Source organism: Phyllobates terribilis, unplaced genomic scaffold, assembly GCF_046119375.1.
Source record: "Phyllobates terribilis strain yellow unplaced genomic scaffold, ASM4611937v1 Scaffold_5__5_contigs__length_657084704, whole genome shotgun sequence".
NCBI lineage: Eukaryota > Metazoa > Chordata > Amphibia > Anura > Dendrobatidae > Phyllobates > Phyllobates terribilis.
In genome coordinates this window covers 120,350,385-120,373,376 of record NW_027362765.1, presented here as the reverse complement: position 1 = coordinate 120,373,376, position 22,992 = coordinate 120,350,385, and the positions used below count along the sequence as shown (strand labels likewise).

Sequence of the window (22,992 nt, the reverse complement as noted above, 5' to 3'; positions counted from 1 at the left end):
CCAGAGCTACGCATCACTAGTGTAAGCCTCCAGAGCTACGCATCACTAGTGTAAGCCTCCAGAGCTGCGCATTACTAATGTAAGCCTCCAGAGCTGTGCATTACTAATGTAAGCCTCCAGAGCTGTGCATCACTAGTGTAAGCCTCCACAGCTGCGCATCACTAGTGTAAGCCTCCACAGCTGTGCATCACTAGTGTAAGCCTCCACAGCTGTGCATCACTAGTGTAAGCCTCCAGAGCTGCGCATCACTAGTGTAAGCCTCCAGAGCTGTGCATCACTAGTGTAAGCCTCCAGAGCTGTGCATCACTAGTGTAAGCCTCCAGAGCTACGCATCACTAGTGTAAGCCTGCACATGTGTGCATCACTAGTGTAAGCCTCCACAGCTGTGCATCACTAGTGTAAGCCTCCAGAGCTGTGCATCACTAGTGTAAGCCTCCAGAGCTGTGCATCACTAGTGTAAGCCTCCAGAGCTACGCATCACTAGTGTAAGTCTCCAGAGCTGTGCATCACTAGTGTAAGCCACCACAGCTGTGCATCACTAGTGTAAGCCTCCAGATCTGCGCATCACTAGTGCAAGTTCCAACAGCTGCACAACACTAGTACAAGCCACCACAGCTGTGCATCACTAGTGTAAGCCTCCAGATCTGCGCATCACTAGTGCAAGCCTCCACAGCTGTGCATCACTAGTGTAAGCCTCCAGAGCTGCGCATCACTAGTGTAAGCCTCCAGAGCTGTGCATCACTAGTGTAAGCCTCCACATGTGTGCATCACTAGTGTAAGCCTCCACAGCTGTGCATCACTAGTGTAAGCCTCCAGAGCTGTGCATCACTAGTGTAAGCCTCCCCCTTCCACATTTGTCTATAACTAGTAAGATCCTCTCTAATTCCGTCTTCTTAATAGTTTGAAGACCCCACTATTTAAGTCCCTCCCATCTGTGTTTAGTTATTACAAGCCCCTCCCAGCTGACTCCACCCTCTAATGCACTCCCCCAAATACTTGTCTTCCTACTACAGACCCCTCCCAGTTCTCCCCAGCCCGGTGCACGCTGCTCCTCCTCCTCCTCCTCCTCCTCCTCAGTGACTTAAAGGTGCAGTCACACATGGCTCCTCCAGGATTCAAACCTTCTGCAGACACTCCAGCACTTTGACCATGTAATCCTCCTGACATTTGTACGGAGTGAACGGGAAGTCCACGGTGACCCCGCTGAGCTCCAGCTGCGGCATCCTCAACACTGACGGCGGCGAAAGCCCTCCACGACCGGCTTCACAATTCCCGCCCGTACGTCGTGACGTCACTCGTGACGTGCTCTCGCCTGGTGAGGTGACGTTTCCTGCTGACCCGGTCTCAGAGCTGGGCTTGTCCTGTCAGTTGTGCGTCTCACACAAAACCGCCCACAGTAATAACCATCCCCAGGTTACAGCCTTGTCCCGGCGGTAGCCATATGTGAGGACACCCGAGGCCACAGCAATGGCGCCTGCAAAACATGGGAATGTGTCGGTGTGCGCGCAGCATGCCGGGAGTTGTAGTTCTTAATTACATAAGTGTAGTCACCTCATATTAAGATTTCCTGTTGTCCTTAGCAACCATTCTGTACATCTGTTTCATTTCATAGGGGTTCTCTAGAAATAAAAAAATGTCACTGTAAATTAAAAAAAAAAGTCCTTTTAATTGGCTAATTATGTTGTCTTAAGGAGTTAAAAAGGTTGTTCGGAACTAAACAACTGATGACCTATCTGTCCAGCACTGCTACGGACAGGCCATCAATTGTTTAGTCCCAGACAACCCCTTTTAATAATAATAATAGTCTTTATATAGCGCCAACATATTCGGCAGCGCTTAACAATTCACAGGTTCATGTACAACAGTCATAAGTAACATAGCTAAAGATAATACAATAATTACAGCAAAAATGACAACCCTGCTCGTAAGAGCTTACAATCTACAATGAGGTGGGGGTGACACAAAGTACAATGGCTTATTTACAAGGATGGTCCAGCCATCTTGAGGGGATGAGGGATAGATAAAGGCTGCATGAGCTCATCACCAGCCAGTATCTGTAGTGCTTTTGGTTTCGGTGGAGACTTATGTTTGAAGAAATAAGGGATGGGCTATAAGAATATAAAAGGACTTCGATTAGGGAAGGTGATAGGCTGCTTTAAACAGATGTGTTTTTAGGGAGCGCCTAAAACTGTGTAAGTTGTGGTTCATCCTAATTTCTTGGGGTAGAGCATTCCTGAGAATAGGTGCAGCTCGGGAGAAGTCTTGAAGCCGGGAGTGGGAGGTACGGATTAGTGCGGATGAATATTTATTCAATATAGTACATCAAGAGGGCTGCCGGCTTTTTACACTGTCAGAAACCTGCCCTAGAATATTAATGGTTCAAGTAATTGTGAGCATGTGCAGTGGGAAGCTCTGTTGTTGTGTCCCGAGATAACTTATACCATGTGCTGTCAAGTTATATCCAGGTCAAAGGAGCAGCAGCTCAGTATACACAAATGCAGGGTGGATAGCAGTGTGAGCAGCATCTTCTTACTTCAGCACCTCTGGTATCTCCAATATTAGATCAGATAAACAGGATGGACAGCAGTGTGAGCAGCCTCTTACGTTAGCACCCCTGATATCTACAGTTTTGTATCAGATAGGGTGGACAGCAGTGTGAGCAGCCTCTTCTTACCTCAGCTGGCATCTCCAGTATTAGATCATGTGGACAGCAGTGTGAGCAGTCTCTTTTTACCTCAGCACCCCTGGTTTCCCCAGTATTAGACAGGGTGGACAGCAGTGTGAACAGCCTCTTCTTTCTTCAGCACCCCTGGTATCTCTAGTATTAGATTACATAGACAGGGTGGACAGCAGTGTGAGCAGCCTCTTCTTATCTCAGCACCCCTGGTATATAATAGTTCAAGAAGCATACGTCAAGGTATTAGTTAACATTCTGGAAATGATGAAGAGTTCACAGAAGTCGGAGGAGACAACAGGAAGTGAGAACTTGGATAAAGTCAGAGTTCAAAACACAAACCTATAGAACATCATTCTGGTTTGACATTCAGACACAGGTGTGTCCAAACAGGCATTAAAAGGCCTAGAGAGATAATGTCATGGAGATGTAAAACCCGATGTGGAGCACAACAGAGAGCTGCGGCAATAGGGGAAGGAGGCGGAGCCCTGCCAAGATAGATGTGTTACAGATGTGTTATATTCTTCTTACCTCAGCACTCTTTGTATCTCCAGCATTAGATCCGATGGACAGCAGTGTGAGCAGCCTCTTCTTACCTCAGCACTCCTTGTATCTCCAATATTAGATCAGATAGGGTGGACAGCACTGTGAGCAACCTCTTCTTACCTGAGCACGCATTGTATCTCCAGTATTCGATCAGATAGACAGGATGGACAGCAGTGTGAGCAGAATCTTCTTACCTCAGCTTGCCTTGTATCTCTAGTATTAGATCAGATAGACATGGAGGACAGCAATGTGAGCAGTGTCTTCTTACCTCAGCACCAGGGCTGTGGAGTCCGTAAGCCAAACCTCCAACTTCTCAATTTCCCTGACTCCGACTCCACAGCACTGGAGGAGGAGCTTCAATATTGAGCATGAACATAAAGTGCAGCACAGATTCATCTCAACTAAAAGCCGAGATCCTTACATCAGGAATAGAACAGACATTTATAGGACATTTCATAACTTTCCCAATTTCTTATGAAAAAAATATTCAGCACAGTTGGTTGCAGAAGATCTCTTCGTTTAGCATTACAGACGCCTTCTTAGATCTGTATCACTCTAAAACACAGCGGCTACCTCCCTCCTGCTAATTGACACCCAGGCCTGTGTTTTTAAATACTTTCTGTTTGCAGGCGCTGGTGATATTCACATGTTTCCTTGTGAAGGCTTGGAGCTACTGCAGTCTGTTTACTTCCTCTCTCGTGCTAGGAGGACGTGTGGTGTAATCTCTCTGAAGTCGGCTCAAGCTAAGTTACTTTCCCCCGTGTTTGCCTCCCTTGTGGGCTTTAGTTGTTAGTGGGGACTGACCAGTGCTCACCCCCCCCCATTCCCTATCCAGGGCTAAGCTCTAGGGAAATACAGGGTTTAGGTTCCTGTGCGGCGATTGGTGAGGGACCAATATAGGGACGTTAGGTGAGACAGGGTGATATCATATCAGCCTAGGAAGTCTCCACTCCCCATTTCCCTCATGTCTGGGCTCCCTTCCCCTCTTCCCTTCGTGTTGCACTTAGTCTTTCCCACACCTTGCATGACAATACTGCATTGAACTACTGTACCCAATTTATTATATATTTTAGGAGTCGGTCCAATTTATACTGACTCTGACTCTACCAAAATGGACACCGACGCCACGATTCCACAGCACTGCTCAGCACCCCTGATATCCTCACTATTAGATCAGGGAGCACACCAGTGTGAGCAGCCTCTTCTTACTTCAACACCCCTGGTATCTCCAGTATTAGATCAGAGAAATAGGCAGGACAGCAGTGTGAGCAGCCTCCTTTTAACTCAGCACCCTTGGTATCTCCAGTATTATATCAGAGAGACAGGGAGGACAGCAGTTTGAGCGGCTACTTCTTACCTCAGCACCCCTGGTATCTCCCGTATTAGATCAGAGAGATGGAGGACAGCAGTGTGAGCAGTCTCTTCTTACCCAAGCACCACTGGTATCTCCAGTATTACATCAGAATATCCACTGTAAGCACATCTTCCTACACATGAAGGGAGGACATGGAGCTCCTTACTGCACATGCCCACAAGCACCTGTCGTATTAACATTTTAGGACAATTTTCAACGTAACAAGGCATCAAACATTTTAATGAATTATAGCCATGGCCTTCCTAGACAAAATGTGATTTGCTAATTAGTTGTATTAAGGAATTCATTCAAAATGATAATGAATTGCATTGTTATTACATTCCCATGTCTAACATTATATGGCCTGAAGCTGAATGACCAGCATGTCCTGAGAGCTTCAAACCTTTAAGGGGTATCCCAGGCTTCAGCTAAATTCCTACAGTTACTATATGTGACTGCGGTTTGCCAAATCCTGACTGTATGCAATATGCACACTGTCAGGATTCCGCTGTATTAGTTGACACGTGACCACAAGAATGCAGTTTTCATATTTATGGTCACATGCGACTAAGAACTTTTTCTGCTCTTCTCAATGTTCTATTAAGAGAAGCAGATGAGAAGTTTTTTGCCATGTGACCACAAGAATTAATGCGGTCACATAATAACCGCTTAAGCAGGCAACAAAGCGGAATCCTGACAGTGTGCACATTGCACACTGTGAGGATTCGGCAATCTGCAGTCACAGATTGACTGCAGAGATTTAGTTGAAGCCCGAAAAACCACTTAAAGGGCCTGCAGGGAGTTGTAGTTTTGCTTACAGATTGGGAGCCTCAGTTTGCTTTAGAAAACAAGGGAGGGTCGGGGCAAGATCAAATATGCACAGAACCTCGTAGTATAGCAAGTCCAAAGTGTGAAGATGGAAAAAAACAGCAAGATGGAAGCATAAAATATATTTATTGAATATACTAAAAGCCTTAAAAAAATCACTTGATCACCCATTAAAAAGCAAATGCATTTCATTCCTCAGATTGCTTTCCCTTACTAACACCTTCTTGCCTTGTGACAGAATAATTCGTCACAGTTCGCGGGTACTATTACGTAGCAGCAGAGGTGTAGACAGAACACATGTGAGTGGGCTTCCAAGCCAGGTGATCCATGTTTACAACTACAGAGGCAGGGGCGGACATATCATTGGTGCAACCTGTGCGGCTGCATCGGGGCCCAAGAGGTAAGGAGGCCCGTTTCTACCTCCAAAGCAGGTACAATTTTGTATTTTTAGGAGCTCTTGGACAGCAAATGGACCATATATTGTTCTTGCACAGGGGCCTTTTTCTGTCTGTGGCCGCCAGTGTCATGACAACATCCAACCATGACTCATTTGCAGCACAGGAACATTTCAGGCTGCGTTCACACTAACACAGCACTCTCCACTGAGCACAAAGTCTGGGTTTCTGTTGGACTTCCCAAAAAATAGGATCCTGAAGCCGACAAAGTCACTGTGGATGCTGTTTGGCTTCCATCCTTGCAGTATTCATCTTTTTCAGACATGCATAAAAATGTGACCGACCACGATCTAGTGCACAGCGGCGAAGAGCATGCATTAGTGTGAACCTAGCTCAACTTGTCGGGGTAAAAGAGAATATATATTTTTGTAACTTTTATACTTTTGTAACTTTTATACGCTTTTTTGCTAATGTACTAACCACCATTTTGTGTCTTATAACAATAAGCTTTCCTTGCTACGTATTACTCAAATCGAAACTTAAACTAAGACAGTTCCAGTGTTGCCAAGACTTATTTCAGAGAAACGAAACAAGATTATAAGCTGACGGCTGCAATATCATCCCAGAGACTGAGATAAGGAGATGTGGACCAATCAGGAGTGGCCAGACACTGGACTTTCATGGCTTACCCCGCCCCGGACAACCCCTTTCCCCTCCCCATTATGTAGTGTATTTAGGTTTGTGTATGTAGGAATAAACACAGAACATTGCTGAGAACGTTGTCTGTAGTAGTCTTTTGAGCGTGCTCTGAGTTTGAACTAGCTTGTTGTCTGACTCATTCTTTGAATGGTTGACCCATGCTCATAGTTTGAATTTGGAGTGACTGGAGGACGAGTGGAATGTCATCACGACCCTCACAAATGGCGCCCAACGTGGGGCGTGGCTAGCGGTACGCCGCCCTCCCGGACCCATATCGCTGATTTCCCTGGTGGTGACCGCGGTGGCTGAATTTGAGGCCTGATCAACCTCCATCGAACACGGTAAGTTGAGATGTATTTTATATGTCTCACTTGCCTGTGTGTCAGCCGCAGCGGTTCCTGTTGGGTTGTCAGGTTGGATCTGGGTGGGTGATCGGTCGAGTGGTGAGACCTCAGGCGTCCCGCACCACGTCCTGAACCAGCAAGTGTTAAAACGAGTGACGTCGCATGCCTGCGCGTGCTCGTGTGAACACCATCTCCTCCTCCTCCGGTCACTGAACTCTCTTTAGATAGCTGCCTCCCGTAACTGATAGTCGAGGTTTCAAAGCATTCCTGAATTGTAGTGTAAGGGAGAAAGAATCTGTGACGAATTGAGGTGTACTCTTCGTCTTATACAGAGAAACCTCATAAGGAGGTGTTGTGCTGTCAGAATCTGTGACGAATTGAGGAGTGCTCTTCGTCTAACACAGAGACTGCTGTAAAGTCAAGGTTAGGAAACAGTGTATTGAGGTGTCTCTACACTGTCGGGTGGTGCCGTGGTAGGAAAGGAGATAGATTGAGGTGTCTCTCTATCTCATCAGTGTATTGAGGTGTCTCTACACTGTCGGGTGGTGCCGTGGTAGGAAAGGAGATAGATTGAGGTGTCTCTCTATCTCATCAGTGTATTGAGGTGTCTCTACACTGTCGGGTGGTGCCGTGGTAGGAAAGGAGATAGATTGAGGTGTCTCTCTATCTCATCAGTGTATTGAGGTGTCTCTACACTGTCGGGTGGTGCCGTGGTAGGAAAGGAGATAGATTGAGGTGTCTCTCTATCTCATCAGTGTATTGAGGTGTCTCTACACTGTCGGGTGGTGCCGTGGTAGGAAAGGAGATAGATTGAGGTGTCTCTCTATCTCATCAGTGTATTGAGGTGTCTCTACACTGACGGGTGGTGACCTGTAGTCAGGGTGCCGTGGTGAGTCGCACTGTAAAGTCGCCATTCAAGGCTAGGAAAGGAGTTAGATTGAGGTGTCTCTCTATCTCATCAGTGTATTGAGGTGTGCTCTACACTGAGGAGTGGCGACCTGTGGACTGCACCAGTGATCTGAGTCGCGACAGATCATTGCATTCTATAAGAAAATGTTGCGTATATTCAAATTTGAAAGATCTCGTAAATTGCGGAATGCTGCTGTGGGAGTTAAGCCAATTAGTGGAGTTACGGGAAGGCAAGAAGGCAAGAAGAATGTTAGGAATTTGTATAACATGATAAGCTTATCCAGTACAGGCAGGCTTTAGTTTTCAGTGTAGAAAGAATGTGTTACACAGAAATTGGGAAAGCTGGGTGAGGACTTCTGCACCAGGCTCAAGCACATCTTAGAGTAGCGAGTGATTTGAAGTCTGAAGGCTGGAAAGAAGTAGATGGTGTGGGGGGGACAGAGAATGCCGAGCCTTTGTTCGGATACATGAAAGCTGCAGACTGTGATTTGTTATGTGCCCCCAAAATGGCCGTTGCACCTTTGATGCCTGTCACTACACCGAGCCCTCAGCCACCGCCCTATAATGGTACCAACAACAAATCACCGGAGGGGTGGACGTGTCGGGTGTGTGGAGAGCAAAACCCACCCTGGGCGGAGTTCTGCTGTGTCTGTGGGGCGGGCCGCCCATGGCACGATGCCCAGCCTGCCTCCAAGAACAATCCCACTTCCACTCCACCTCCTCCCTCCAACGGCCATCTTACTACACCTTTTCCTGCCTCCAAGAACAATCCCACTTCCACTCTAACTCCTCCCTCCCACGGCCATCTTGCTACACCTCTTACTTGTTGTGAAAAGCCCCAATCCGGCCTATATCCACTACTAGATCCGTCCGGTGCATATTACCAGCCACCAGCACAGGTGGAAAAGCCCGCAGTCCCAGAACCCCCAATCTGAAACTAATGTGACAACGCTTCCCCTGTTTCCTATGGGAGTCACCCACAACCCTGGGGATATCCTCCTCAACTCCCCAGAATTTCAGGCCAGACTGCTCTCCCTCCGCCAACATACTGTTACTCAAGACGATACGGAGCCAGATGAGGGATGGGCTCAAGATACTCCAGCCCCCCCCTCCTTTACCCCATACGTCTCCTATGGCATCCTTCACCCCACATCCATTACCCGTACTCCGGCCCTTGCTCCAAGCAACTGCTGAAAGAACACCACCCCCCAGCCTCTCAGAAGTTTGGGACCCCTGCCGCTCCCGTAATCTAGTAGACCCATCAGGACGCCCTGTCACTCTGTCAATAGGCTATGGTGACATCCTTACACATCGGGTGGGGGCCATAGTCAACCCTGCAAACACCTGTATGAGCCATGTTGGAGGATTGGCTCGCAAAATTTCCCTTGCTGCTGGTTCTACTCTGGCTACAGAATGCCAGGCTCACTTAGCCGAAAACGGAGATCTTTCACAAGGCCAGACCTTAGTCACCCGTGCGGGTAGACTGCCCGCTGATGTCATCATACATGCAGTGGGTCCTATTTATGACTCCCGGAACCCTGAAGAGTCACGTTCCACTCTCGCATCTACCATCCGTTCAGTACTCCTTCATACAGGAAAATTGAGTCATCAGGATATGCCCAGACGCACTTTAGCGATACCACTCATATCTTCTGGAATTTTCGGCTACCCACTCGGGCCGTGCATGGAGGAACACGTACTGGCCCTCAAGGAAGGCATAGAGACCCTCCCTCATGGATTGGACTCGATACGCATTGTCTGTGTCCGTAGTCCAGCAGTTCATGTTGCTATGCCTTTGGCCCTTGAGCTACTAGTGGCAACCTCCTCCCCGACACCGATTCCCAATGCGGTTCTGTTGCCACCCCAAACACCACCAAGGAACAAGCGACGCTGCCCGGTCCTCAACAAGTTCCTGGACCTTTAGGGATGATTAAATATCAACCCTTTACCCCAGTACAAGTAGACACTCTGGTCTCAAAGCTTCCTGATCCCGATAAATCTCCCATGCAGTATGCTAGACGCTTGGACACAACCAGAGCCATTTATGGAGCAACCTGGGCTGATTTGGCAGGTATCACATCTGTGAAGGCCAAGGAATATTTCTTGCCTACTATCGAAAAGGCCATGGATTCCACAAAAGCAGGATCTCTTAGTACGTATGAATCCGGCCTAGAATATATGAAACAGTTAAAGGCCTGGGCTCAGGATCGCTTGTCAGATCAAGCTGGGTCTGTACAAGATGTTCAACAAGACCCTGATGAATCTGTGGAAAGATATGCTGCAAGACTCAGCATGCATTTTGAGGATCTCGGATACAGTCCTCACGTCAAGACGCAGGCCGCCCTGTTGGTTCAGGCCCTAGTAGATGGCCTACAAGACGCTCTCAGAGATGAAGTCCTGAGAGTACGGCCCGAGATTCGTTCTTCTTTTTTCAACGACGCGGTGGACATCGTTAAAGCTTTCCTAAAATCAATGCTAAAAATGGAAAAGGATACTAAGCCAAAGAAGAAAACCGCTCCTGCCATGGTATATCAAGCTCAAGAAAGCTACCCACCCCTTGGCAACCAACATGGAATCAAGTGGGTAATGGTTAAAGGCACAGGTGATGATACTCCTCCCACATATAGAAAACAAGACAGAAGAGATGACAAGGGACCATCTAGAAACAGAAGACAATCTCGTGATTCTGAAGGACGAATGTTGTGTTGGGAGTGTGGTAGCCTTGACCACATCCTCAGAGACTGTCCAACCCACAGACAGTACCATGACCGGTCGTTCCGTGACGGTCCACACAACCATGGACCTTCCCGTGAACCATCTCATCCACGCCAATGACGGCTCGGTCAACCAGTGTCCACTTTCCCGGCTACGCATCTCACGGCCGCCTGTGGGACTGTCACTTTACAGGTGGACCATCAACCACTGGAGTTCCTGGTGGACACTGGGGCGGCCACATCTGTCATTTCCTCTGCACAGCTCCCTCCTTCTGTATCCCTATCACCGGATACCCTCACCTGTGTTGGGGTGGAAGGCCAACATATTTCATCTCCACTCACAGTCCCGGTGTCTGCAGGACCGTTCACCGGAGTACTCACAAGATTCTTGGTCTCTGAAACTTGCCCTGTCAATCTGTTGGGAGCCGATCTCTTAGAGCGGATGAAGGCAACAATTACCTTCGGAAACCATGGTATGGAGCTTCTTTTGCGGGACCCTCATTCCGAACAAGGGACTGAAGACCGCTGTGTTCTTAAAGCCTTCCCTCTCATGATGATGACCATACAACCTCACACTCTTCTTGATATCTCACAGTTCCCTCACTCTCTGTGGTCCAGTGGGCCAGAGGACGTCGGCCTCCTGCAGGTTCCCCCGGTCCGAGTACACCTCAAGCCTGGACACAGGTACCCACGGTTGCCACAATACCCCCTCAAGGCTGCACAAGAACAAAGCTTGGGTACCCAAATCGTTTCCTTCCTGGAATCAGGAGTCCTTGTCAGATGTGTATCTCCATGCAATACACCCCTCTTTCCTGTAAAAAAGAAAACCGTTCCGGGAGAGTCTCCAAGATACCAGTTGGTTCAGGATCTCAGAGCCGTCAATGCAGCTACCATTTTAGAAACTCCAGTGGTACCTAACCCAAACACCCTCTTGTCTCAGCTGCCTCCAACGGCCACCTTGTTTACGGTGTTAGATCTGGCCAACGCCTTCTTCAGTATACCCTTACATGACGATTCGTGGTTTCTTTCTGCCTTCACCTTTCAAGGAGCACAGCTTACATGGACCAGGACTCCGCAAAGAGCCCAGAACTCTCCTAACCAATTCACTCATTCTATGAAGTCTATTCTGGAGCCATGGGTTCAAGAGAACCCTCAGGTCACCCTTCTACAGTATGTGGATGATCTTTTACTCTGTGGCACTGAAGAAAATTTGCCAGAGATGTCAGTATCCCTTCTCTGGTTTCTTCACTCAGCTAACTGTAAAGTCTCGAAAGGCAAAGTCCAATGGTGTCTGCCCAAGGTCATTTTCCTCGGACATTGTATATCACAAGGTGCTAGACATCTGACTGAAGAAAGAAAACAAGCCATCATGGATATCACCTTCCCAACCACCTATTCCGCTATGCAGACTTTCCTTGGCCTCATCACTTACTGCAGGCAATGGATCCCTGATGCCTCAAAGCTCATGCAACCTCTGTACGACTGTCTCAAGGATGAAGGCTCAGTTTGGCTTCATGTTGAAGATCCACGTGTTTCTCATCAACACAGACTATGTTTTGACCGCCTTAAACAGGCTGTTGTCTCTGCCCCGGCCTTGGGCTTACCAGACTATACTCAGCCATTTCACCTTTTTGTCTCGGAATCGGAAGGTCATGCCTCTGGAGTTCTAGCACAACGCTATGATCATAAGTATCGGCCTTTGGGCTACTACTCAGCCCGCCTGGACCCTGTCGCCCGAACTGCCCCCACGTGCCTTAAGGCGGTCCACGCTGCTCACATCCTCCTTGACAAGTCAGCTGATATCGTCCTTGGACATGATGTAGTTATACAGGCCGGCCATGATCTCTCAGCTGTTCTGCAACAAACATCTCCGAAACATCTAACCAACCAAAGACATCTGCGGCTGCAGTGTTCCCTATTGTTGCCCTCCAATATAACATTTACCAGATGTCTGACTATCAATCCTGCCACTTTGCTTCCACCTTCTAGGGGGGAAGGTGAAGAGGGTGAAGGTCCATTGGTGGAACCTCATGACTGTATAAAAATTTTGCAGGAAGAGACTTCTGCTCCAGAGAATATGGTGGCACATCCGCTCGCAGACCCTCAAGGGAAGTTCCACACGGGATATGCTGTCACAACGGACCTAACAGTCGTCAAGGCTGAAGCTCTACCACCATACATGTCTGCACAAGAAGCTGAACTTGTGGCTCTCACAGAGGCCTGCCACCTGGCAGCAGGAACAAAGGCGAATATATATATATATACCGATTCCAGGTATGGACATGGAATTTGCAATGATTCTGGACTCTTGTGGAAGTCTAGAGGATTCATCACAGCTGCAGGTACACCAGTGAAACATGTCTCATGGATTAAGGCCCTAATGAAGGCCCTGGAACTACCCATTCAGGTTGCTGTTATCAAGGTCAAGGCTCATGGAAGACTAGAATCCAGAGAAGCCAGGGGCAACCACCTAGCTGACCAAGCAGCCAAGACTGCAGCAGTGGAGAATGTGTCATCAAAGTGGCAGGAAAAGGAAGAAGAGATGGGGGAAACCCTGCAAACCGTAGCTGTGGCGCTCACTAGAGCAAGAGCCAAAGAACAGCCGGCGGAAGATCATACAAGTCCAGCGGAGACACGAGTGGAACCCAGGGGGTCAGGATGCCTGAAGAAAAATTGTGTGAGGAACAAAGGAAGACCCCCCACTGAAGAAGTCAAGCAATGGAAAGCGGCAGGAGCTGTGCTGGCAGGTCGCAAAGATTCAAAGGTCAACTCGACTCTTTACCAAGTGGATGGGAAGCCTTGCTTGCCTGGACGCATGTACTCAGCTGTGGCAGCATGGGCTCACGGGCCTACACACAGAGGAAAGAATCAAGCCTTGGCATGTATCAAGAAACTGTATTTTGCACCCGGAATCTCTTCCACTGTGACTGCATACTCAAAATCCTGCTCTGTCTGCGCTACCTGCAACCCAACGTGTACGGCACGGGTCCCTCTCCAACACCTGGCTAAACCAGACTACCCTTGGCAGAGAATACAAGTAGACCATATCCAAATGCCTAAAGCAGGAAAATAGGAGTACGTTTTGGTAGCCGTGGATATGTTCTCAGCCTGGCCCGAGGCCTACCCGGTTGTCAACATGACTGCTAAAGTCACAGCCAAGAAATTGATCACCGAAATTGCCTACAGATTTGGAGTTCCCCAAGTCATAGAATCGGATCAAGGACCAGCTTTCACAGCAAATATCTACGAAGAACTCTGGAACATGTTGGGAACAGATTTGGGCCTCCACACTCCATACCATCCTGCCAGTTCAGGCAAAGTGGAGAGAATGAATTCCACACTCAAGACCCAGCTCTTGAAAATGACCTAAGATCATCCCCTCCCCTGGCCCAACCTACTCCCCATAGTATTGTATCATATCACACACACTCCTCAGGCCAAACATGGGCTGACTCCCTATAAAATTTTGTTTGGGACCCCACCCAAGATAGGAGAGATTAGGCCCCAAGAGTTGTCTGAAACACATGATAGAGTGGTAAAATTTGTGATTGCCTTGTCTAGAGAATTGACTAACACCCGCTCTCCAGTATCTGCTTCTCTCCCAGAATCTACAGGTGATGCAGTACATGATTTTATCCCAGGCGATCTAGTGTATGTGAAGAAGTTTGTCCGGAAAGACTGCCTCCAGCCGCAGTTCGAGGGACCGTACACTGTGCTTCTCACCACCCCGACGGCTCTGAAGCTTGAGGGCAAGAGCACCTGGATTCACGCCTCCCACTGCAAGAGAGACAGAACGAGTCTATAAAAGATGACTACCTTCTTCTATATCCTTTCCATATGCTTACTGTCTGTCCCAGGGTGGACAGCTACCACACAGGGGTAGATATCTCCTTCTTTTCAGGTTGGTTGGGAGGGCTCAAGGGATTCCTCCAACAAGTTTGTCTAGTAATGGGAGGTCTATTAGTATTGGGCCTGGTGGTCCTGTGCTGCATAGTCCCCTTATACAGGAAAGCTATAACCAATGCTGTCCCAACCTCCGGGACCTTTCTGAATCAAGAGAAGATATGGAGAAATACACTCCTTTGAACAAGCCTGACCAGCCCCCCCATGACAAAGTCCAATTGAGAGATTTAGTTTAGGGACAGTTGGGAGAACTCCATGTGTCACCCAGGATAGGGCTCGATTGTCTGGGGGCGTCCCATAAGGGGGCAGCTTCTAAGATGATTGGGTGAAGAAATCCACCTCCCCTCTCCCCACACATGGACAGTCTCAAAGGCCCCGAAGCAAGGGAAAGCTTAGTGTTTAGGGGGGAATGTCGGGGTAAAAGAGAATATATATTTTTGTAACTTTTATACTTTTGTAACTTTTATACGCTTTTTTGCTAATGTACTAACCACCATTTTGTGTCTTATAACAATAAGCTTTCCTTGCTACGTATTACTCAAATCGAAACTTAAACTAAGACAGTTCCAGTGTTGCCAAGACTTATTTCAGAGAAACGAAACAAGATTATAAGCTGACGGCTGCAATATCTGCCCAGAGACTGAGATAAGGAGATGTGGACCAATCAGGAGTGGCCAGACACTGGACTTTCATGGCTTACCCCGCCCCGGACAACCCCTTTCCCCTCCCCATTATGTAGTGTATTTAGGTTTGTGTATGTAGGAATAAACACAGAACATTGCTGAGAACGTTGTCTGTAGTAGTCTTTTGAGCGTGCTCTGAGTTTGAACCAGCTTGTTGTCTGACTCATTCTTTGAATGGTTGACCCATGCTCATAGTTTGAATTTGGAGTGACTGGAGGACGAGTGGAATGTCATCACGACCCTCACAAACTCACATTTCCAGCACCATCCCCAATTATTTCCAGCCTTTACAAACGCTACACCCAATCCCTTGCCTTTTACTACCCCATTTGCCCCTAATGCTGGACCTGGTGTGTGGCACGGTACCCTAAATACTGTATTAGAGAAATAATAGTGTCATTACATTAATTATCCCCCAAAATGATGGCACCTAGACAGTACCTTTGAATGTAAAAGTTCCATGATATCTGTCCCACAGCGTTATAGTGATCTTCTTATGTCACGGGTGTGTCTAAGTGACAGACAGTCGCCCTGCAGTTGTGTGCAGGAGATCTCTACGTTTGGCATTACAGACACCTTCTTAGAGTCTGTCTCTAGGACCCAGGGGCTACCTTCCTCTGGCTAATTAACACCCTGGCCTGGGTATATAAATACCTGCTGTGTTCCAGGGGGAGGTGCCAGCGATATTCATTACTCCTTGTGAAGGCTTGAGCAAGAGCAGTGCATCTTCCTCTCTGGTGTTGAGGACGTGTGCGCAGTTGTCTGGAGTTGTCTAAAGCTAAGCAATTCCCCTTTGTTTGTCACCCCTTGTTGTCTTTAGTGTCAGTGGGGATCGAGTAGTGCTCATCTCCTCCCTTCCCTAGCCTTAGCCAAACGCCAGGGAAAGACAGGGCAAGGAACGTGTGTGGCGATTGGTGTAGAGCCAATATAGGGACGTTAGGGGAGACAGGGTGATATTCTATCAGCCAGGAGGTCTCCACTCCCCCCTTTCCCTAGAGTCTGGGCTTCCTTTCCCTCTTCTCTTTGTGTTGCACTAAGTTTTTCCCACACCTTGCGTGACATCTTAGTGACCTAACACAGTAATCGTGCTCACATAGTAATAATGCCCACCATTGCGTCACTTCCAAAGTAACAATGTGCCCCCTTTTTGCCCTCTAAGCAATAATACTGCCTCTGGTGCGCATCCTTTAAGTTAATCATTTTATATGTTCCCCCTTGTAAGGTAATTTCATCTCTTGACTGCTCCCTTAAAAAAGTAATAGTGGCTCTGTAGTGTCCCATTAAAAAGTAATAATGCCCCTTGAGTGCCCCCTTAAAAAGTCATTATGACCCATAGTGCCCCTTTAACAAATAATAATGACCCCTAAAGTGCCCTCTCAACAAGTTTTAATTCCTCCATAGTCACCCCTGATGAGTAATAATGCCCCCAGCATGCCTATTTGAAAGGAATAATACCCCAGTTACAAAAAAATATGTGTACTCTTCTAACCCCAATTTCCTGACCAGCACAGCAACTTAATCCTCTTCTCTGCAGTTAGCGGCCAGGAGCCGCAGAGCAATACGATGATATCACCGCCCCACCTGTACCAGGATGCTGACGTCCTGTGCATAGCCCTGCCTTCTTGTAGACCAGAGGCCTAATAAAATGGAGATAGTTTGGGCAGAGAGAAGCTCCATGGTCTACCACACTTTTCACTGCATCGGCATCTGCAGATACAGTTGAAAGTAGGGATCCCGATGATCCCCACTGTGCAAATGATCCGAGGCTGTGGTACTGGTGCCTCTTGTAGCTCCCCTTGGAGCTGTGCTTGTACCATCACTTACCGGAGCTGGCTGTGTTATACAGCTGACATTTAGCGCTAATAAATTGGATCAAAGACAACTAACGATTTTAATGTATTATATAAAGAGTCAGATTATCACTGCATCAAATCCCTTACTACATCCATAAAAAAAAATAAAAAAATTGTGCAAAATTAATAATATTATTTATTGTTAGACCACCATTGATTCTATGGTTCTGTACATGTGAAAAGGAGTTACATACAAAATACATATAGCAATTACAATGAGCAAAATAACAGTGACAGTCTGGAACAGAGGGGGAGAGGACTCAGCACTATCGGGCTTACAGTCTACAGGGTAATGGGGAAGGAGACAATATGTTGGGGGGATGCGACAGCTCCGGTGGTGTTGAGGAGGCAGTGGGGTAATTGCAGGCTGTAAGCTTTCTTGAAGAGAACACAGCAAAGGGATCTCATATCAGGAGAAGGGTACAATTTTTTTATATTTACCATGAAACACTGTGAAAACAGTCATTAAGAAGTGGGATAGACTGGCAAGATGGAAGCATTTTCGTAAAAAGAAATCCAAGCCCAGCTATGTTTTGCGAAAGCCAACATCAAGTCTGCCAAAAGCATGTGGGAAAATGTGTTATGGTCTGATGACACCAAAATTGGACCTTTTGGTCATAATTCCAAAAGGTATATTTGGTGCAAAGCCAACACTGGGCATTTCCAAAAGAACACCATACTCACAGTGAAGCATGATGGCAGCATTATGCTTTGGGGCTGTTTATCAACAGCTGGAACTGACACTTTAATCACAGTGGAGGGAATTATGAAAAGTTCCAAGATTCAGTCAATTTTGCAACAAAATATTCAGGCCTCTGCTAAAAAGCCAAATCAAGAAAAGAATAGCTCCGCCAGAAGAAGATCAACCTTTTGGAATGGCCCAGCCAAAGCCCAGACATGAATCCAATTGACAATCTGTGGGTGACCTGAAGAGGGCGCAGCATACAGGAGATGCCCTCGCAGTCTGACAATATTGGAGCATTGGGCAAATATTGCCAGTTCCTGATGTGCCATGCTGATAGACTTGTACCTAAAAAGACTGTATTCTGTCATAAATTCAAAGGGTACTTTGAAAAGTATTAATTGAACGGTGTGCATATTTATGCTACCACGTTATTTTAGTTTTTTTTCCACTCAAAAACATTTTGGTTTATTTTAAAATTGAATTGTACAGATAATTGGTGACATTAAAGGTGGAAAAAGTTCTGAAATGATTCTTGTTTGTCTGATTTTGTTTTACATGACAAACCTTTAACAGAGACATGTAGGTTTTCTAATATATATATATATATATATATATATATATATATATATATATATATATATATATATATATATTATACTCCTCAACAATGAAATTCCATCATCATTACAGGATGAATAGACATGTTAATGATATGTAAATGATAAAGAAATGGTAACAAAATTTTCATTTTCAAAACATCTTGAGTTATTTAGCATCCAGTATGAGTGCCACGTGCAGAAATCCTCGCACTTACAGACCTGGCTGCTATCAGTGGGGTTATTAGTGGTTGTCTGAGGAATGTACGGCATTACATTGATTTGTTCGTGGAAACAGTGGTGCGGCCATTTCTCCAAAGTGTCTCAGTACCTGGTTTTGAACATGACACCAGGCTGAATGTCATTTGTACTACTGTGAGAAGCCTGTGAGGCCTAAATGTGCTATCATGGCCTGCAGGGTCTCCAGACTTGTCTCCTATTGAGCACAACTGGGACGTCATTGGTTGGCAATTGCACAGGGAGCCGCCAGCAGAGGATATTGATGAGTTGCCCAAGAGCATTCAGCGCAGCAGATTATTTCTCAGACAACCATTAATAACCTCACTGATAGCAGCTGAGGCTATAAGTGCGGGGCTTTCTGCATGTGGCTTTCACACTCCATACTGAATAAATCAAGAAAATGTTTCAATTTTTTCCTTATTTGCAGATCAGTAACACGTCTCTTCATCCTGTGATTTCCATAATTCCAGAACTTATTTTTCTTGGTACTGCAGTTTTAAAGTTGAGGAATATACTGTATATTGTAATGCAGAGGCTTGCTTGGCATTACGGTAATGATCCAGGGTATATTTTGGCCGACCAGGTACCTCCCCCTCAGGTGACTGGTCACATGACTGTGGCATCACACAGGTCCTTTTGCACACAGAAGGTCTGATAGATTTGAGGCAGGTGTGTTAGGCGTGAGGCCTGTTCCCATGTGGGACACCGTGATACAGTGAAGCCTGGCAGCCTGAAAGGTCGAGGCTGGATCCTGTGTGTAGATGCCAGTGGCCTTGGAGGGAAAGCCGGCTTGGAAGGCAAGAGTCCTGGAAGGCAAAGACTGGATGTGTGTGTGAAACATTCCAGCAGTAGTCTTTGAGGGAACAAGGGCTGGAGACCCCCCCCCCCCATCTGGGAAGCCGCAAAGCCACAGTGGTGGCAAACCAAATGGACTGAAGCAGCTGTAACCCGTCAAAGGTAAAGACACTGCTTATTGTGGACATTTATGTTAGTACCTTGCTGAAGGCTGTAACTTGGGCCAATTGGGCCTGTCTGCTACTTGAGAGACTCCCGGATGTTATGTGTGTAAACATGCCGGTGGTAAACTAAGATGGACTGTATGATAAGCCGTTTATGAAGTGTAATAAACTACAGCCTTGTGAAATACTGGAAAGACATTGCATGTGTGCTTTAATTGACCCGGTGCAGCGAGTGTCCCCCAGTATGATGACTAGCGCTGCCTTACATGTGGTGGAGAATGCGGGCAATTGCAGCCCAGTTATTAGGGGCAACCGCAGCCCGGTTGCTAGGGGCAACAACAGCCTTGTTGCTAGAGGTAACAGCATTGAACGACGAGTGTGGATGCAAACATCTTGCTGTGGCTCGGCTGGGTCACGAAGATTAAAGCATCTGGCTGCAACTCGGTGGGGTTGCGAAGATTGTCGTCGCACTCAAACCCGGTTTTGCTGTGGCTTGGCGGGGTCACGAAGATTAAAGCATCTTGCGGTAACTCGGCAGGGGTTATGAAAATTGTCCTCGCACTCAAACCTGGTTTGCTGTGGCTCGGCGGGGCCACGAAAATTTTTCCGGGGAAAGCGATGGAGTGTCCTGAAGAAATGCAGGAGCAGATAAAGATGGCTGTGAAGGGAGCAGCAAATGAGTCTGAAGCTATTGAGCGATTAAAGTGCCTGTTAAAACCGCAGCAGGAATTTGAGAAACGTCTACTGGACATGGTGCTGGAACCGCAGGAGCTGTGGGCACCGTATAGAATGGCGGTAGTGAACCATTCTGTGAACTCTCCGGGGGCGCCATTATTGTCCCAGAGTGCTCGGGGAGGTGGTAAGAGCTGTTGTGAACTGAGTCCTAAGACTATTGTTGATTTTTCTTGTAAAAATTCCCCTACCAATGTGGTTGTTAAAAAGTGGGTGGAGTCTAAAAAAGGGGCGGTTATTCAAAACAGCGTGGAGTATAGAAAATCAAAAAAATTTACTGGTGGTGGGTTGGTACTGCCTAAAAATGACAATGTGACCGTTGATAATGGAGTAGCTCGTTTGTTGGTCCACGACACCATAGGGAGTGACGCAGACCCCACAACTGACGGTGACATTAAAAAAGTAGAAAGAGAGGTCAGTCAGGAGGGGCTAGACGAGGGGAGAGAGTCCCCCTCTCGTTGTCGACGGCGCAAGGGCCACAAAAAGGTTGCTCCTGTAGTCTTTGCTGCAAGTTAAAATAAAGAAAATGTAGTTCTGTGTGCCTTTGTTTCAAGTGTGGATCCTCCTTTAGAAGCAGAAGAGGAGGTGACGTTGCCAATAGCAACCTCCGGTACAGTACTGAGTCAAAAGGATCTGACAGCCCTGAAAGAGGAGGCGGCCAGTCCTGACCAAGAGCTGGAGCCTATCAGGCAGCAGTGTCAGAGTGACGTGCAGCAACTAAGGAAAAACCTGGAGAACGTGTCCTCAGACCAGCTGAACCTGGAGTCTGAACAGCAGACCTGGAGGGAAGCGACGAGGAGGTTAACCAATGGAAGGAAGCGTTCTACAAAATCAAGGAGGAGGTTTTTCAATTAGAGATTGACAAAGCGGAGTGTGAAGATGAGTTATGCGAGGTGAAAGGTCGCTTCTCTCTGGTACAGTTAGAGCTGTCTGCCCTCAAAGAGGCGCTGCAGAATGAAGTTTCTGGGCGTGAACAAAAACTTGAACGACTGCGCGAACAGTTCAACCGGGAGCTGTGTGACTCCAAAAAGGAATATGGTGAACTCATGAGGGAGCTGCAGTAATTCCAGGACCAAGTGGGGCCTCTAATGCAGGAGAAGGAGCGGCTGGTGGACTCTCTGTGCCAGCGAGACCGGGAGCTATCCGCCCTGAAAGAGGCAATAAAAGATGAAGTGTCTGGTCACGATCGTGAGGCAGAAAAGAGGCATGAAAGGTTCAATAGGGAACTGCAACAAATCAAGAGAGACTATGAGGATCTCCTCAGGGTTAAAGAAAAACTAGAAGATGATAAGGCAGATGCAGAGCACATGCGCCAAGTGGTTGAGACCACTCTGCAGGACACCCGTGATGAAAATGGTGATCTCCGCAGAAAGACCCTAGGTCTGGAAGCTCAGGTGAAGGAGCTGCAGACGTTCTGTGATAATCTCCAGAGTGCAGAGACGTGCCTTAAGGAAAGAATCAGCAAGATGGAAGCTGAGCGGAAACAGATGGAGGAGTCTTTCGGAGAAGCCACAGACCAGGGCCAGGAGTTGGCCACTGGAGATGGGAGGTATGAAACAGATACCTCCTTGAATAATACGAGCTCGGATGATTCGGTGGATGTAGGAGCCGAGATCAAGGAGCTCAAGGAGTCTCTACAAGCCCATATGAAGCAAGAGAAGCTTGAGAGACTGGCTGTTGAGAGGCGAGTGGGCGCATTGGAGACAGAGAGGTCTGAGAGAGCTCTACTGTTAAAGGAGCAGCTGAAGCAGGAAGAGCTTCAGAGATGGGCTGCTGAGAGGCGAGTAGCTGAGCTAGAGGAAGAAGTTTTCAAGCTCAAAAGTCGCCTGGCAAAGTATCACTCAGTGAACGAGGCCTCCTTGGAGAAGGAAAAGGAAAAAAAAGTTGCACTCACTCCCTTATACCATGAGAAGGTGGACCTGAGGAGAGCTAAGAGAGTGTTAACAGAGGATAAATATGAGATGGAAGTGGTCAAGACGAAAATTCTTGAAGTTGTAGCTGTGAGTCAGCTCAGGGGAAGCATACAGGGTGAAGAAGCTGCAAGTCAGTTGTCCCTGAAACCTGAGCTGGTTGATCGTCTGGAAACCACTGGTGAGACAGAAACGTCTCAGTACAAGTGCCTCATAGATGTACCCGTAGATTTGAGGGAAGAATGCACCAGTGAGTCCGTGCATGAAGAGTTTAAGAAGGCAGTGGGAGCCTGTAAGGTGTACTCGACCTCAGAAGCTAAACAGCTGGTGGTCCTGTCCACTACCGAAGTCACAGTGAAGAGGGTGGCAATCCTAAGTGACATGCACTGGCGATGTATTCGCACAAAGCGGTTTCTCCGGTTGAAGACAGAACAAGCCGTTAGACAACTGGAGCTTAGGAGAAAAGCTCACAGTCTGCGCGAAGAGGTCATCCGGGTGCCTCATGTGCTCTTGAGAAAGCTCATTGGGAGAAATGGCCAAGCCATGCAGATGATGGTAAAGAAGTCTGGTGTGGTGAAAGCAAGCAGTCCACGTGATCGTCGGGACTGGATACCAGATGAAGACGGCATGGTGTCATTCTCCGCTGTAGGAACGGAAGAAAGCCTGGGATATATATGCATGCTGATCGAGTACCGAGTGACCTACCTGCGAGAGGTAGAACAGTTGAATCTCGCCAGACTACAAATGGAAAGGCAACATCGCCTGAGCGGCAGAAGGTGGCAGCCGTCTAGAAATAGTGAGACCCGACAGAGAAAGGGCCCCCTAAATAACAGAACAGCTACAGCTCAAGTTAGGGACCTTTCAAGATGTCCTGAGAGTAGTGGGCGTGCGTTTAGAGGTAGTGAGACCTCCAGTAACTCAGGTTTGAGTGGCCCATACAAACGACCCAATAGAGTACGGGACAGTAC

At 47.4% G+C, this 22,992-nt stretch overlaps 2 protein-coding genes across 2 annotated transcripts in view; both read right to left on the bottom strand.

Annotated features, from left to right (window-relative positions):
* The window catches only part of RTEL1 (regulator of telomere elongation helicase 1), a 113,301-nt gene extending 111,804 nt beyond the window's left edge, over positions 1-1,497 (bottom strand). Inside the window, exon 1 of the mRNA XM_073682869.1 lies at positions 1,122-1,497. Coding sequence (XP_073538970.1) covers positions 1,122-1,223 — 102 coding nt within the window. The 5' untranslated portion in view covers positions 1,224-1,497. The remainder of the gene's footprint in view (positions 1-1,121) is intronic.
* The window catches only part of TNFRSF6B (TNF receptor superfamily member 6b), a 253,607-nt gene that overhangs the window by 141,086 nt on the left and 89,529 nt on the right, over positions 1-22,992 (bottom strand). The gene's annotated exons all lie outside the window — the stretch shown is intronic.